Source organism: Polypterus senegalus, chromosome 6, assembly GCF_016835505.1.
Source record: "Polypterus senegalus isolate Bchr_013 chromosome 6, ASM1683550v1, whole genome shotgun sequence".
In the NCBI taxonomy this organism is placed as follows: domain Eukaryota; kingdom Metazoa; phylum Chordata; class Cladistia; order Polypteriformes; family Polypteridae; genus Polypterus; species Polypterus senegalus.
In genome coordinates, this window is record NC_053159.1 from 186,489,316 (window position 1) to 186,504,522 (window position 15,207).

The following is a 15,207-nucleotide window of genomic DNA, read 5'->3' on the forward strand; positions in this document are numbered from 1 at the left end:
GGAGCAGATGTGCATGGGACACGGTCTCCTCCAAAGCACTAGAGGGCAGACCCCCTGGGTTGCTGTGGCTCCAAGGATTCCAACAGGGCTATATGGGAGTTGGGGTTCGTGATAGTCTGGTTGGGTTCCATGGGGGACCTCCAGGGGGAGCTGGAGAGTCCTACATTGGGCTTCCACCATACTTGGGAGAGATTCCAGATTTGGTTAGTATTTGTTATTTAGTTCTTTTTAACTGGAAAGCACTTTGCGTCAACTCCAGTGGTTTTGAAATGTGCTATATATATAAATGACTTGACTTGATGATAAGCGGAGAGCCACCGACGGACACTACTTATGCTGTAAGGTTACAGATTTGCCAATATTCACAATTACTTATTAGCCTGACACCTTTGTCCAAGGTCACTTACAACATTTATGACGCAATGGGCTTCATTTCTTTTGGTCTCCCAACTGGAGCAAGGGCAGGTCAGGTGAATTACTCAGGGTCATACAGTATTGTCAGCAGTGGGATCTGAACCCACAACCTCAGAAGTTGAAGCCTAAGAGCTTAACCACTCCACCACACTGCCTGCATTGTAGTCTGCCCACTTTTGTTCAAATTAATTTTGAGTCCAGATATCTTTTGAAATTCTGCTAGTTCAGTTTGGGCTGCAGGCACACAATTTCGTGGGTCTCATATATACAGGACCATATCATCTGCATGTAGTGATATTTTCTGTTTAAGTCCATCTCTGAAAATCCCCTTTATCACAGATGCATTTTGAAAGTGAACAGCCAGTGGCTCAATGGCAATTGCAAATAGCAGTGGTGACAGGGGGTATCCTTGTCTAGTACCGCATTCTAGTTTGAAGTAGTCTGAAATAATGTTGTTAATACAATACAATACAAAGTGAAGCCTCTGGACTGGTATACAGTAGTTTGATCAATGTACATATGTTCGGGCCAAACCCAGATTTGTGCAATGTGGTGAATAGGTAGTCCCATTCAACCATATCGAAGGCTTTTTCTTCATCCAAAGATAATGAGATCTCCGGCGTGTTAGACTTTATGGGTGAATATATTACACTAAATAGCCATTGAAGACTGGAAGCTAAGTGTCTGCCTTTAATAAATCTGGTTTGGTCTTGTGATATTATCAAAGGAAGCACTTTCTGAATCCTTCTAGCCAGAACTTTAGAGAGTATCTTAACATCATTATTCAAAAGAGAGATTGGTCTATATGATGCACATTGTAATAAGTCCTTATTTTTCTTAGGGAAAATGGTAATTAATGCTTAGCAAAAGGTTTGAGGTGGAATTTAATTGTCTCTGACTTCTATAAATGTTGCTAATAAAAGGGGAGGTAACTTAATTGAATTTTTTAATAAAATTCAGCAGGGTAGCCATCAGAACCTGGTGCTTTCCCGCTCTAAAGTGAGTTTATAGCATCTAGTAATTCTGATAGTGTCATAGGTTTATTCAATTCTTCTGCACTGAGAGTATCTAGCTGTCGGATCTGTAATGTATATAAAAACATGTTAGGTTGTGTCTTGTCATCTTTAAACTGAGTAGAATATAAGGACTTGTAGTAGTCTCTAAATGTGTGCATTTTATTTCTATGGCCAATGATTCCTTCTCCATCTGTGTTGGTGATTACTGATATTGCATTGCAAAATTCCTACTTGTGGATTTGTTGAGATAAGATCTTGTTAGCCTTCTCTCCATGTTCAGAGCAATGATGTTGCAATTTAAAAATGAGCTGTTCCATTTCTTTTGTTGTCAAGAGGTTGAGTTCTGATTGCGAAGCATATTTTGAAATGGCTTGGCATGTGTGCATGCTTGTGTGTGTATGCATCCATCCCTACATTTATTGGATGACTGTCCTGGTGTACAAGGGGACTGCAGGCAGCAAGATGGAGCACAGGACAGTGTAAGAGCCAAGGAATATCCTAGGAATGCCTCATGGGCATGAAGGCATGGTGGTGGTACTACATCTGCAGTGGATACTCCACAGAGAAATGCATCCATGAAGAAGAAAGAGAAAGGCGACATGTAGAGCATGTCTCTGAGCTGTGCATCCCTGTGCTCTAAGGTAAACTCAGCAAACAATAAGGACGCCAGACCTTCCCATCAGAAACTGAGCGAGTCTATGATAGGATTGGGAGAAGTTAAGAGACCATCTGGCCAACAGTGGGCAGCACAGATTGCTGGTCTGAGGTCTGCAGCCACCTTGAGTCAAAATTCCCATGGAGTTCTGGAGTTAGTTGGAGGGACTGAAGGAAAGCTTAATGGAAAGGAGGAAGACATAGACCAGGAACAGGAGAAGATATCAGTGTGGGGGGCTTTTGTGGGGTACTTTCAGATGGGCAACTATGAAGTGGTAAGAGAGATGGCAAAGGTTTTGTTGATCTGTCTATTAGTATTCTGTGTTTACCTGATGATCGTGAATTCATTTGTGACGTAGATGTTGATCCTGGTGAATACATTAGGATACCAACACACACACACACACACCTATATGTATTGTATATTGAATATAGCAACTGGCATTTGATTGACGTATGTTTATTGCATCTCCATGTACATATACTGTAGTACATACACACCCACACGGAACATATGTCTCTGTATGCGTATATTAATAATTATTATAATTTCATAGCAATGTATATATATATATATATATATATATATATATATATATATATATATATATATATATATATATATATATATATATATATATATATGTGTGTGTGTGTGTGTTATTAATACCTTACACTAACGGCCAATTTATTCATCAAAACAATCTATTTCTAGGACTTAGTGTATATGTAAAACACCATTTGGTAATATTTTAGTTTAGCAGCTATTAACAGTCTCCGTGTTACAAAACATACTGTTAGCCTCTTTAACATGATATAACACAATGACAATTGAGAGTACGTAACATACTTCAAGATTTCAGTTATTTTAATAATGTATTATCGTTAACAATAGAGTTAATAAAATTGCTATAGGCTGTAAATAGCTGCTTTAGAAAAGATGCCTAAAGTGTGTCCTGTTATTTTATATACTATAAATGTAATTACATGTTCACATATACACACACATACACCATACATATATACGCATAAGCCATTATTTTGAATATTTATGTTAAAATATATGAAAATACACACACACACACATATATATATATATATATATATATATACATATACATACTGTATTGCTCCCTAATTAAAATTCACTTTTGCCACTTGTTTCTAAAGTTAAAATTAGGGTGCATCTAAAATTTGAGGTATTTCATTGTCACATACTTTTATAAGACTGTCTGCAGCTAAACAGATAAGAAAGTGAGTTTGTGTGGGCTTGTGAGGGAATGGATAGCGACGAGACACCTGCAGGTGGCCAGGTGGCCTTGAGGACAGTGACTGGACATACGAAAGGGACTGCAGTTGGGTGTGGCTAGTTAGCCATTGTGAAGGGGACATCGACTAGACATAGGAAAAGGACAACAGATGGGTGTGGCTGGCCAGCCATTTAGAAGGGAACAGCAATTGGGCACACCTGGGTGGGTGAGTTTTGGGTACAGGATGGTGATTTTGTCATGTACTTGTGAAGGGAGCAGCAAGTGGACACAGGCAGTCGGGACCACAGGATATTGAAGGGGAAAGCAATTGGCCGTGACTGTGCCTGTGCCTGTGAAGGGGACAACAATTGGACACCAATAAACAGAGGGGTGCAATTTTGAAGTGGGGGGGACAGAGATTGGGCACAAAGGGACAAGCGTTTGGTGTGTGAGTGGGCATCTGAAGAGAACAGCAACTGGGTGATGGCGGTCAGGGTAGTGAAGTGCACAAAAAGGTTGGGCACAGCAAGTGGTTGCTAACGATCAGGCTTTTGAAGGGGATGGCAAACGGGTGTAAGCAGTGTGAAAGGGACAGCAATTGGGCAGAGGTGGTTGGGCAGGCAGGCTTGTGAAGGGAATAGCAATTGGGCAAATGGGGTTCGACGGTAATTATGGAGGAAATAGCAATTGGTCATGCCCAGTTGGGCAGGTTTTGTGAAGGGGAAAGCAAATAAGCATGGGCACTGTGAAAGGAACAGCAATGGGGCACAGGTGGGAGGAAGACCTAGGCAGGTGCGAGTTTTGTGATCGAGACAGCGATTGGGCACCTGCTTGTGAAGGGAAGCACGATTGGGTGCAGGTGGTTGAGCAGGCTTTTGAATGGGATGGTGATTGGGAGCGGGTGGGCCTGTAAAGGACAAGTGTGGGTGGGCAGTTGGACTTGTGAAGGAGACAGCGATTATGAGTGGGCTGACTCGTCCAATAAAAATGATTCCATGAAAATATGCCGATATGTTTATTTAAAATTTTTGTATATGCCAGTCATTTTTTTAATCCTCTGAAAATCTGTTTTTATAATGGGGATACGTCTTAAATTGGAAGCAATACGGTGTGTGTATGTGTGTGTGTGTGATTTTTAATGTACATATTCAAAATAATGGCTGTAATGGGATAACTGGAGGATGGGGTGGCAGCAGTGGTGAAAAGACGGCTGAATGTGGCAACGCATGAATTGTCACTGGGCCTTGATGGAGGGCCCCTGGTGCCACCATTGGCATTTGGGAAGCAGGAATGAAAGGCGGCCGACTTCCCGGACACATACTTGCACTTAAGGGTAGATGAGGGGCTCTGGAGAGGGGCAAGACCTGCGGAAATAGGACTGGATGAGGCTGCAGGAAGGAACAGGTGGCAGCTATGGTGGCGTTGTGGTTCTGAAGGATGGTGTGCTGGATGGTGATGGCCGCCGATGAAAGGGGAGGCTGTACGTGAATGGGATGCACAGCAGGAGAAGACACAGCATGGGTTGGGATGGCAATGACCGGTTTGAACCTGCTCGACAACCTCTGCTGGTGCAAAAAGTTCTTGTGGCCTGGAAACTGAAGGGCTTTGTAGGCATCTGGCTGATCTGGAGATAACAACAAAGTCTGCGGAGCTGCCAGGAATGGACCACTAAAGCGTCCCGGTTTGAAATCGTGTCGGCTTAACTTTGCCTCCTGAAACGGTAAATGAGGTGGGCTTTTGAGACCGTGTCGGAAAAAATCAGTCTGCGCCACGCCAGATCTGTGCATCTCCCTCGGCTGCTTTACTTCGTAGCGACAGCAGTGAGCTTTAAAAAGGGTCCTCTCAATGTCTTTTGCTTTTGGGGGGTCCATCTTGGGGGCTTGACAAATACTGAGTGCCTTATTACCATCTGAGAATTTCCATCCATCTCTTTGCTCCGTCTCTCGACTGGTTTTAGCCGGAATTCCAGAAATGTCGCCGCGCTTCATCGCCACGAGCGAAGGTTCCGATTCCCTGCTCCAGTCCAAGATGCCCACAATGGGATGCCCCTCCGTCGCTACAAGGAAATTCTGTGGAGGGCAGGGGCTCAGGAGTTTGCTCGCTGGTACTAAATCCTTCGTAATTTCCAGGCTCACCGGTTTTCCTTCACCCTCTTGGACGTTGTTCGAAAACGAATCTGTGCTTTCCATGCAAAGGTTCGGCTGGATGGAACCCTGCAAGGGATTGCGGCCATGATGGTCCACACTCCAGCTGATCAAGAAGCCCTGACCGCCGAGGTAGATTTTTCTCTTCCTTTTCCTTTTCTTCGTTGGCTTACCGGTAGACAGAATGGTGCTCTGGCGTTGCCATTGCCTTCTTGCTCTCACCAGTCGGTAGGACACTTTGCTCAGTGAGGTCAGCCTTGAATACAGCCGTTGTTTCGGAAAGAATCCCTGGTGGTCGTTGTTGGGTGCACGTCTCTTGCTTAAGAGTCGGGCTGTACGCACGAGTCTCCTGTGGGTTCGCTCCACCGACTCACCGATGACGCAGGCGGCAGGCATTTCGGAGATCGTGCTCATGGTCGATGGAGTTCGTTCATCTCCTCTGCCGCATTCCAGCACCGGTTCTCCATCAGCATTGTCCTTCTCCAGGTCTAAGGCATCCCCTTGTTGGTTGCCAATTGCATCCACAAGAACGTTCTCTTGTTTATGTCCATCCCAATGTGTGTCCTCCACACGTTCCTCTTTTTGGGAAGGCTCTACCTGCTCATGATTGTTCATCACCTCAGAAATGAGATCAGTCTCATTCAGCTGATGAATGCCCTCCAAGATGGTGACACCTCCATCCGCATCAGGACCAGCTTCTCCATCTTTGATGGATGGTGTTTTCCGACGCTTTCTCCTCCTCTTACTGCAGCACTCACACTTTTCGCTGCTACCGCTTTTCTGCAATTCCTCATGATGATCTTCACCGGCTTCGTGACATTTCTTGGACCTCTTATGCCGTTTTATTTTGATTGAACCCCGGGGTTCATTCAGATGATTGTCGTCAGATTCCGAGATGAGTATGGAGTGACCACGGATCTCACTAGAGTCAGTAAGGTCAAGAGTTGGAATCTCAGTGTCTCTGCCCCGGTCATCGGGTGTTGTATTATCCTCTTGTCTGGTACCCCTATCTTCGTGGGACGTCTGGAGGACGTGTGCTTTGCATATTTGACATTTTGTTTTTGGAGAGTCCATCTTATTCCTTGATAATCGAAAATCAAAATATAGAGGGTTACAGCTGTAGGATAAGGATGGCTCTGTTTTCGTGAAGAGCAGCATCTCTGAAGGCCATTGAAGTACCGTTGACCCATCTTTACCCAAAACGGGAACGAAAGGCTGAGAGGGCTTTGTGAAGATGCGTGGATTTTGTTCAGTCTCTGGATCTTTCTGTGAAGGGGTAGAAGACGCCTCAGATGGTAGTGCCATGTTGGAATTCCCTGCATCAAAACACTCGCCTTCCTGTATTCCAATGTTTTCCAAACTTTGTTCTTTGTGCTGGAGAGCAGAAGACTCCTCGGTAGGCCTCACGAGGTCTGTATCATCTTCGCCGAAACGTTCCCCCTCGAGTCTTCCTTCTTTTCTCGTGATGTCTTCTTCTACTTGTAAATTCTGTCTCACATCCATCACATCACCTTCTAGTAAGTCCAGTTTGTCCTCCCTCACATCGCCCACATTTATCGTTGGCACAGTGGAGATGGGAGAAGGGTGGATAAGCCCATTCTCAGAACAGGTTGACTCCAGATTGCAGTCCTTCACAGAAGCACCGCTTGACTCACAGGATTGCATAGACGTTTGGTGGGTGGTATCACTCGCCAGATGGGCATCGTGGCAGCACATTTTCTCTTTGGGGTTAAATAACCGTTCTAAGGGGACCACACTCTGCGGGGAGTGGTCTCCAAAGTCTATCCGTTTTCTCTTTCGAAAGCTCAACTCCCTCGACACCTCTTCTGCATTTTCGGAAAACACCGCTGCCGAGGATTCCAGCTTGATGGACGCCTTTTTTGTGAACGAAAAGGAGAAGCCCACTTTTTGCCTGTAGATGTGCTTCTTAACTTTGCCACCAAATGGCTGCTCGATCGACCCATCTGGACTCGAGTAGACAATGGAGCCGAGGTCTCCAAATGTTGGCACGCTACAGGTGATGGCAGGGTCGCATCCGCTCTGAATTTCCCTGAAGGTCGTCTCCACGGCGACGGTGGTCGATTTGAACATCGGACCGCATCCGGGGGCACTGGAAAGCAAGCACAAAACAGAACAGAAGAATGTTTAAGGATATAAGTGGAGAGCCACAGCATCAAACAGGAACAAACGCATGGCGATGAAAGGGTGGAAAGGAAAGTCTAAGGAATTTAAAAAAAAAAGTTTTGCCGCCGACCTCTTTCATGTAATTGTAATTGTAATTGTGATTCATTTGCAAACTAAATAAATATATTTGCATAAAATTGCAAAATTACTTTATTTTAATTAGCTTAGGTCAGGAGTGTCCAGATGTTTTTCACTGGGGGCCACATGCCCAGAAATATACCCAGGGCTGGGCCACCCACTAGAGGTAAGCTACAGTATATTGCCTCACCTCCTGTGTATTAAGCTAGCAAAATCAATGAAATGTCGGAAAATGATGCTTCATAATTGAATCTGCTTAAAGAAAAAACAGCATCACAGCTCTCCATTAATGGGTTTCATTTATCTACACTAATAAAAGGCAAAGCCCTCACTCACTCACTCACTCACTGACTCATCACTGATTCTCCAACTTCCCGTGTGGGTAGAAGGCTGAAATTTGGCAGGCTCATTCCTTACAGCTTACTTACAAAAGTTGGGCAGGTTTCATTTCGAAATTCTACGCCTAATGGTCATAACTGGAAGGTATTTTTCTCCATTAACTGTAATGGAGTTGAGCTGGAAAGACGTGGGGGGCGGAGTTTCGTGTGACATCATCACGCCTCCCACGTAATCACGTGAACTGACTGTCAACGCAGTACGTAGAAAACCAGGAAGACCTCCAAAAAGCGCTTAAGAAAACTTGCATTATATAATTGAGAAGGCAGCGAAACAATAAGAAGCGAGCGAGTGACATTTACTACCATATTCATGAGTGTTGCTGTCTCGGAAAGAAAGCAAGGTGTAAACCGAAACTTTAAATTAAGTTCATAGACAGGCTACCGCTGGCGTTTCACATGCCCACAGGTAATGCGGGATACAAGTTTAATGAGAGGACGCAGGATATAAACGAGAGTTTTGATCACTTTGTAACTAAGTTAAAATTGTAGGTGAAGGGGTGTGCTTATGCAAATTCCGAGACTGTGTTTGTGGGGATTGACAGTTAAGGCGGTGGGGAGTCACGTCATCATCTCCCTCCCATTCATCTCATTTGGCTCTGAGCTGAGCTCCGCAGCTAACGCCGTCTTCCGAAGCAACTTCGTCAGAATGCCACCAAATACTCACAGAAAAATCCACAAGTTAATACACGCGTCTCTCGAGTTTCTCCACACTGAATCCTCCAGGCACTACTTACAAAAGGTCACATTGACAATCGTGTTACGTTATTTTTAAAATCTTTCCTTTTCTTAGCACAAGCACAGCTGAGAAGCTTCGATGCATGTGCTCCATAACGCGTTAAAAAATAATGCATTTAATCACACTTTGCATTACAAGCAAAGGGAGCTTTTGTCAATGCATGATTTCCTGGTACACGATTACATTGATCACGCATCCCGATTCATTTTACCCTCGCACCACCTTAGTTTGAGAAGAAGTATGAAAAAATATGAGGTTAACACAGAAAAACAGATCACCAATTCAAGCTTTATGAATAATCGATTCGCCATCAATAATTGTTTTGGTAAAGCCATCCTCCTTCCATTTTATAATTTTTCCGCCACTAGCCATGATTAAATGAACGGTAAAAAGTAAGAGCAAGCGAGGGTGACTTATTTAGGCAGGCATATATATGACAGCAACACTCATGACAATGTCAATCATGTTACGTTATTATTAAAATGTTTCCTTTTCTTTTTCATTACTTCTTTAACACACTACTTCTCCGCGGGTATATTATATATATGAATGACCTCCAAAGAGCTGAGACTTTTGATATCATGAACGTGTCTGCAAAAACTGGGGTCTCCTGCCCAGCAAAAGTCGAGCAGCCAGCGTGCATAGCTGTGCCGGCCTTTGAGACGCTGACTGCGCTTCTGCCTTAAGTCAAAGTGAGCACTTTTAATTTTTTTCATCCTCCCCCTGCGCTATAGCCCAGACAAGTGCAAACACGGGACCCCTTTTCTACACCACGGAAAAATAATATTAAGGCGATTCACACTTTCTTTTGCACGTATACATTATGAGGTCATCACCTCGGATTATGAAGACACGCACAGAGTGGAGGACTGACAGTGCCATCACAGCCGATTAATGGCGGGGACGTCTCACCAGTCTACACAAGACCCACCGCGACTGTCCCCAAAAGGCGATCATAACGTCAGCGAACACATCTCTCTATACTATATAAAAGAAAAAGGCAACTTTCCTTTCTTTACACCTTTTTTCCTTTTATCCCAAACCAAAACCTTTCTCTCTTAACACTGCAGAGGACACAAAACTAATTTTCTTTAAATGCCGGTAAGGCACATTACCAGAGGCACAAATTTGAACGTTCACATAGAAAATGTAATTTCTATACCACAGCCCGTGTAGCCTTTCAAAAGGGATCTACTACCGAGAGATGATCCATATACATTTTAGCTGCTGTTAGTTACTTACCTGTTGTGTTACACAGTCTTTAAAATGTAGTTTACCTGAAACCACTCCAGTAGTGCTCAATGTACCTGTACTTCTTAAAACGTTAATGTTTTACTGTTTAATAACTTATAGACTATATTTTATTATTTTCCTTGCACTCAGTGACCAAAGCTATACACACACATATAGACACATACAGTTTACAATACAGTTTATTTTTGCATAGCCCAAAATCACACAGGAAGTGCCGCAATGGGCTTTAACAGGCCCTGCCTCTTGACAGCCCCCAGCCTTGACTCTCTGAGAAGACAAGGAAAACTCCCAAAAAACCTTGTAGGGAAAATGGAGGAAACCTCGGAAAGGCAGTTCAAAGAGAGACCCCTTTCCAGGTAGGTTGGGCGTGCAGTGGGTGTCAAAAGTAGGGGGTCAATACAACACAATACACAGAACAGAACAAATCCTTAATACAGCATAATAATAAAAATGATAGAAGTATGGTTTAACAGTAGATGGTATGACATAATTAGGTTTGGATATTTTTAGAGTCCTGGAGACCTCATCCAAGTATATGTATGTGTATATATATGTATGTATGTGTATATATATATACACACACCCCTATCTACATTTATATATATATATATATATATATATATATATATATATATATATATATATATATATATATATATATATATGTGTGTGTGTATATGTAGATATCTATTCTCCACTGCGAAGCGCGGGTATTCTGCTATTGTATTATAAAGCGCTATCATCACATCGAGTAAAAATCAAAGGCACAAGCGTTACCTGACACTTGATGTTTTAAGTAAGCTGACTAATCTTCAATTCGCCACACAACTGTGTTTCTGGACAAGTGAATGTTGTTAAATTCCTGCATTTCCTCCAGGCACATTATTCCTATGGTGGCACAATGGTAGTGCTGCTGCCTCGCAGTAAGGAGACCTAGGTTCGCTTCCTGGGAGTGGAGTTTGCATGTTCTCCCCATGTCTGTGTGGGTTTCCTCCGGCTGACCACTCCAAGCAAAGTGTCCTACCGACTGGTGAGAGCAAGAAGGCAGTGGCAATGCCAGAGCACCATTCTATCTACCGGTCTACTCCTGAGCCCCTGCCCTCCACAGAATTTCCTTGTAGCGACAAAGGGGCATCCCATCATGGGCATCTTGGACTAGAGCAGGGAATCGGAGCCTTCATTCATGGCAATGAAGCGCGGCGACGTTTCTGGAATTCCGGCTGAAACCAGTCGAGAGACGGAGCAAAGAGATGGATGGAAATTCCCAGATGGTAATAAGGCCCTCAGTATTTGTCAAGCCCCCAAGATGGACCTCCCAAAAGCAAAATACATTGAGAGGACCCTTTTTAATGCTCACTGCTGTCGCTACGAAGTAAAGCAGCCGAGGGAGATGCACAGATCTGGCATGGCGCAGAGTGCCAGTTGCATTGGTGATCCTAAATTGTGCTTGGTGTGGGTGTGTGTGTGTGCCCTGTGGTGGGCTGGCACCCCGCCATAGTATTTGTTCCTGCCTTGCACCCTGTGTTGGCTGGGATTTGCTCCTGCAGACCCCTGTGACCCTATAGCTAGGATATAGCAGGTTGGACAATGACTGACTGACTGACATTATTCCTGCAACTTTAGAGAGGTACTGTTTTATGAAGTCACTATCTGAGAAAGGTTTCCCATGATGGGCAGTGAGCTCTGCTTCCTCCTAACTGGCTCTTGTGGCATTTTCTTGTGTTTTGTTAGCATACTGTTGTTGAGCTGGCAGACTGGCTGCCATTTGCTTAACTTTCTGTTCTCCCTCAGCACCATTGTAGGACGTGCAGGTTGGATGTTTGCTTTCGTAGTGTCGACACACATTATACTCTTTCACCACTGCCATAGTTTCATTGCAAATAGTCACACTTGCCCTTGACATCTAGGAAGAAATATTCATTTTCTCACCATGTCTGAAATTTTCTGCACTATCGTGCGTTTCTTTGGTTCTGCCATTTTTGGTTATCCATAGCTAAATTGTTCTTTGGTTACGCTTGTTGGTGAAGATGCTGCCAGCAAAAGCTGAACTGCTGGGTTCGAGACTGCACAAATGGTGTTTGCTGTCACCAGGTATGAAAATTTCTGTGTTTCGAGGCTGACATCATGATATAACCAAATTTTTTGCACAAGTCGACAGTCTCTGTTTCTGTTGTGACATTGAAGGATTGTTCTCGGCCTTGGGTTGTGATCACAACCTGGAAGACTGGCGTCTCTTCATTGATTCGTCAATGTTAAGCCTGAAAGCTGTTCTGCTACACAATGGCAACTGTGGAACTGGACCCGGACACAGACAGATGGACATCGTTAGTTCACCCAACACACGTTTATTATGTACAATATTTACAATGTTCAAAAGTGCACATTCCAGTGCCTCCAACACCGATCCCCCAAAGTCCCGGCCTCACAGTCAGCTAATGCCTTTCCTTCTGGCCGACTCCACTCCACTCTCCAGCTCCGTCCTCTTCCACCCGACTCTTGCTAATGAACGGAGGGAGGCGGCCCCTTTTATCCCAACCCGGATGGGCTTCATGTTGCTTCCCGGCAATCCCCCGCGGACACACCCCTGTGTGGCGGAAGTGCCGGCTGCGCACACAGAAGCCCTCCAGGTGTCCCCAGTCTTCTTCCCCCCAGCACTTCCTGGTGTGGCGGAAGTGCTGAGGTCCAGGGTTCTTCAGGCACCGGGGCACCGCCTGGCGGTGGCCACTGGCCCCTACAGGGTTGGGCTTCCAAGCCCTCTACCCGTGGCCCCCAACATAACCAGGGCGGTCGACCCCTTGTGGTCTGGAGGAGGCACAAGCCCTCCTCCGGTCCTCCTGGGCATCTCGGCTGGGCTCCACCCCCAGCCGCATGCGACACAACATTTATCCTTCAGCACCTGTTGGCTAAGAAACGTATGAGAATATAGAACTGTTGCTGAAGTACGTCCAGTATAGCATGTACAACTAGAATATCTGTGGAGATCTTAAAGTCATTGCTCTCTTACTAGATAGATAGATAGATAGATAGATAGATAGATAGATAGATAGATAGATAGATAGATAGATAGATAGATAGATAGGAAAGGCACTATATGATAGATAGATAGGAAAGGCACTATATGATAGATAGATAGATAGATAGATAGATAGATAGATAGATAGATAGATAGATAGATAGATAGATAGATAGATAGATAGATATTTTTATTTTTTATTTTTTAAAAAGACCTTTATTTTGAACATTAACAATATATACAGTCATAAGACAAACAATCCCAATATTCAAGATAAAACAAAAAGTTATATATCAGCCAACCACCACTACTTCCCCTTTACACTCCTCCTACTCACATAAATAATATAATCAAAAGTTTAACAATTCATTATAATACAAAGCCCACCACTACTCCCCCTTTACACTCCTCCTACTCCGCACATTAAAACATATTGTTGATGCCTACCAATACTTTTCATTCCCAGTTATTATTTTTTTACTCCTCCACTACTCCCCGGTCCCCACACATTAAGTTAAGTACACAAGTCTGTATTTAGTATTCAGTACTCTGTCTAATCCTTCTAATGTTTAACATAACAATCGCTCACCCGCTATTCTTCTTTGTTATTCCAAATTAATTTTTAGTTGCCCCTCCTCAATAGAGCACAGCACCCCCTTCACTCCCCACACTTTTTCAAATTCTTCAATATTACACATTGTTTTATAATAAGTAAATTCCAGCCTAATTCTTGAAATTACATAAAATTTGAAAATAAACAGTACATCATCTGGTAACAAACTACTCTGTTTATTATTACGGCTTTTTAAAATGGATAATTTTGCCTGCCCAAATAAATAATTTAAAAGTTGAAGTTTTGATTTTGATTTTTTGTTGTATTTCATGCCCCAAATAAATTTCTGATCATCAAAAGAAACATTAAATTTTTCACATATTTTTTGAAAGTACATAAACAGAGTTTGCAGTCTCGTACAATACAAGAATAAATGATATACAGTCTCTCTCTCCCCACAGAAGGCACATTTATCGCTCACATCACTTTGAATTTTACTTAAAAACACATTAGTAGCGATGACCCCGTGTACGATTCTCCATTGGAGATCGCCTGCTCTCTTATTATTAGGTGGTTTATAAAATTCTCTCCATGCTGGGCTGACCTCCGCCTTTACATTTAATTTTTCAGTCCAGGGCGTCATGATGGTGTTTTTTAGATTTGGAAAATGAAAAACTTTAATGCAGTACACATACATATCTTTTTTAGTTAAAGATCGAAAAAAACATTTTTCTTGTCTATCAAACCTTAAAATCGAGTCCTCCCTCACACCATTCATGTCTAATTTAGGTTCCACCTCCAGATCAGAAAAACAGTCCTCCTCCTCCTCCATCTTTGGATGTACTGAAGTCGAGTTCCCCTGATTTTCTCTAAGCCTAATGAGGTCTTTTGCCATAAAGGACAGTAAATAATTGACCGTTCTTATTGATCGTATACCCATCCTTGAAGCCAACACAGTTGAATCTTTAAAACTCTTGTTGTCTTCCTCCAATAATTGAGAACAAACCACAATTCCACTTTTAATCAAAGTCTTTACAAAACTAATTTTAAAAAGTAGTGGACATGTGAATAAAGAATTAAAATGAGGGGTTCATTGAAAGCGAAGGTGATTTGGATGGCACTCTCTGAAGAAAGCAGCTCCAAGTACGTAAAACTCCCTTATAAAATTTGGGTAACGAGTGAGATCAAACCTGCTCAAGTCCATTAGCAATAACTGCACATCAAAACTCAAATTTTCAATCTTATGGAAAAATGAAAGAGCCACTTTTTCCAAATTAATGGTTCCAAAGAAAAAAACAGGCGTTGTAAGACCATCAACCTGAAACTAGCGGCCTTACAGCAGACATCAATCAGCCCTTGTCCTCCTTCCTCCACCGGTAAACTGATGAGTCCTTTCTTGAGCCAGTGCATGCCATTCCAAAAAAAGTCAACTAATAATGTTTGTATGGAGTGTAAGAGGCCTGCTGGCGGGTCAACACTCCTCAGTCTGTGCCACAGCATGGAGGCCACGAGA

General features: G+C 43.2%; 1 protein-coding gene across 1 annotated transcript in view; it reads right to left on the reverse strand.

Moving 5' to 3' along the window:
* Positions 1-3,223: 3,223 nt before the first annotated feature.
* The window catches only part of znf804a (zinc finger protein 804A), a 308,168-nt gene continuing 296,184 nt past the window's right edge, over positions 3,224-15,207 (reverse strand). Inside the window, exon 4 of the mRNA XM_039757723.1 lies at positions 3,224-7,588. Coding sequence (XP_039613657.1) covers positions 4,483-7,588 — 3,106 coding nt within the window. The 3' untranslated portion in view covers positions 3,224-4,482. The remainder of the gene's footprint in view (positions 7,589-15,207) is intronic.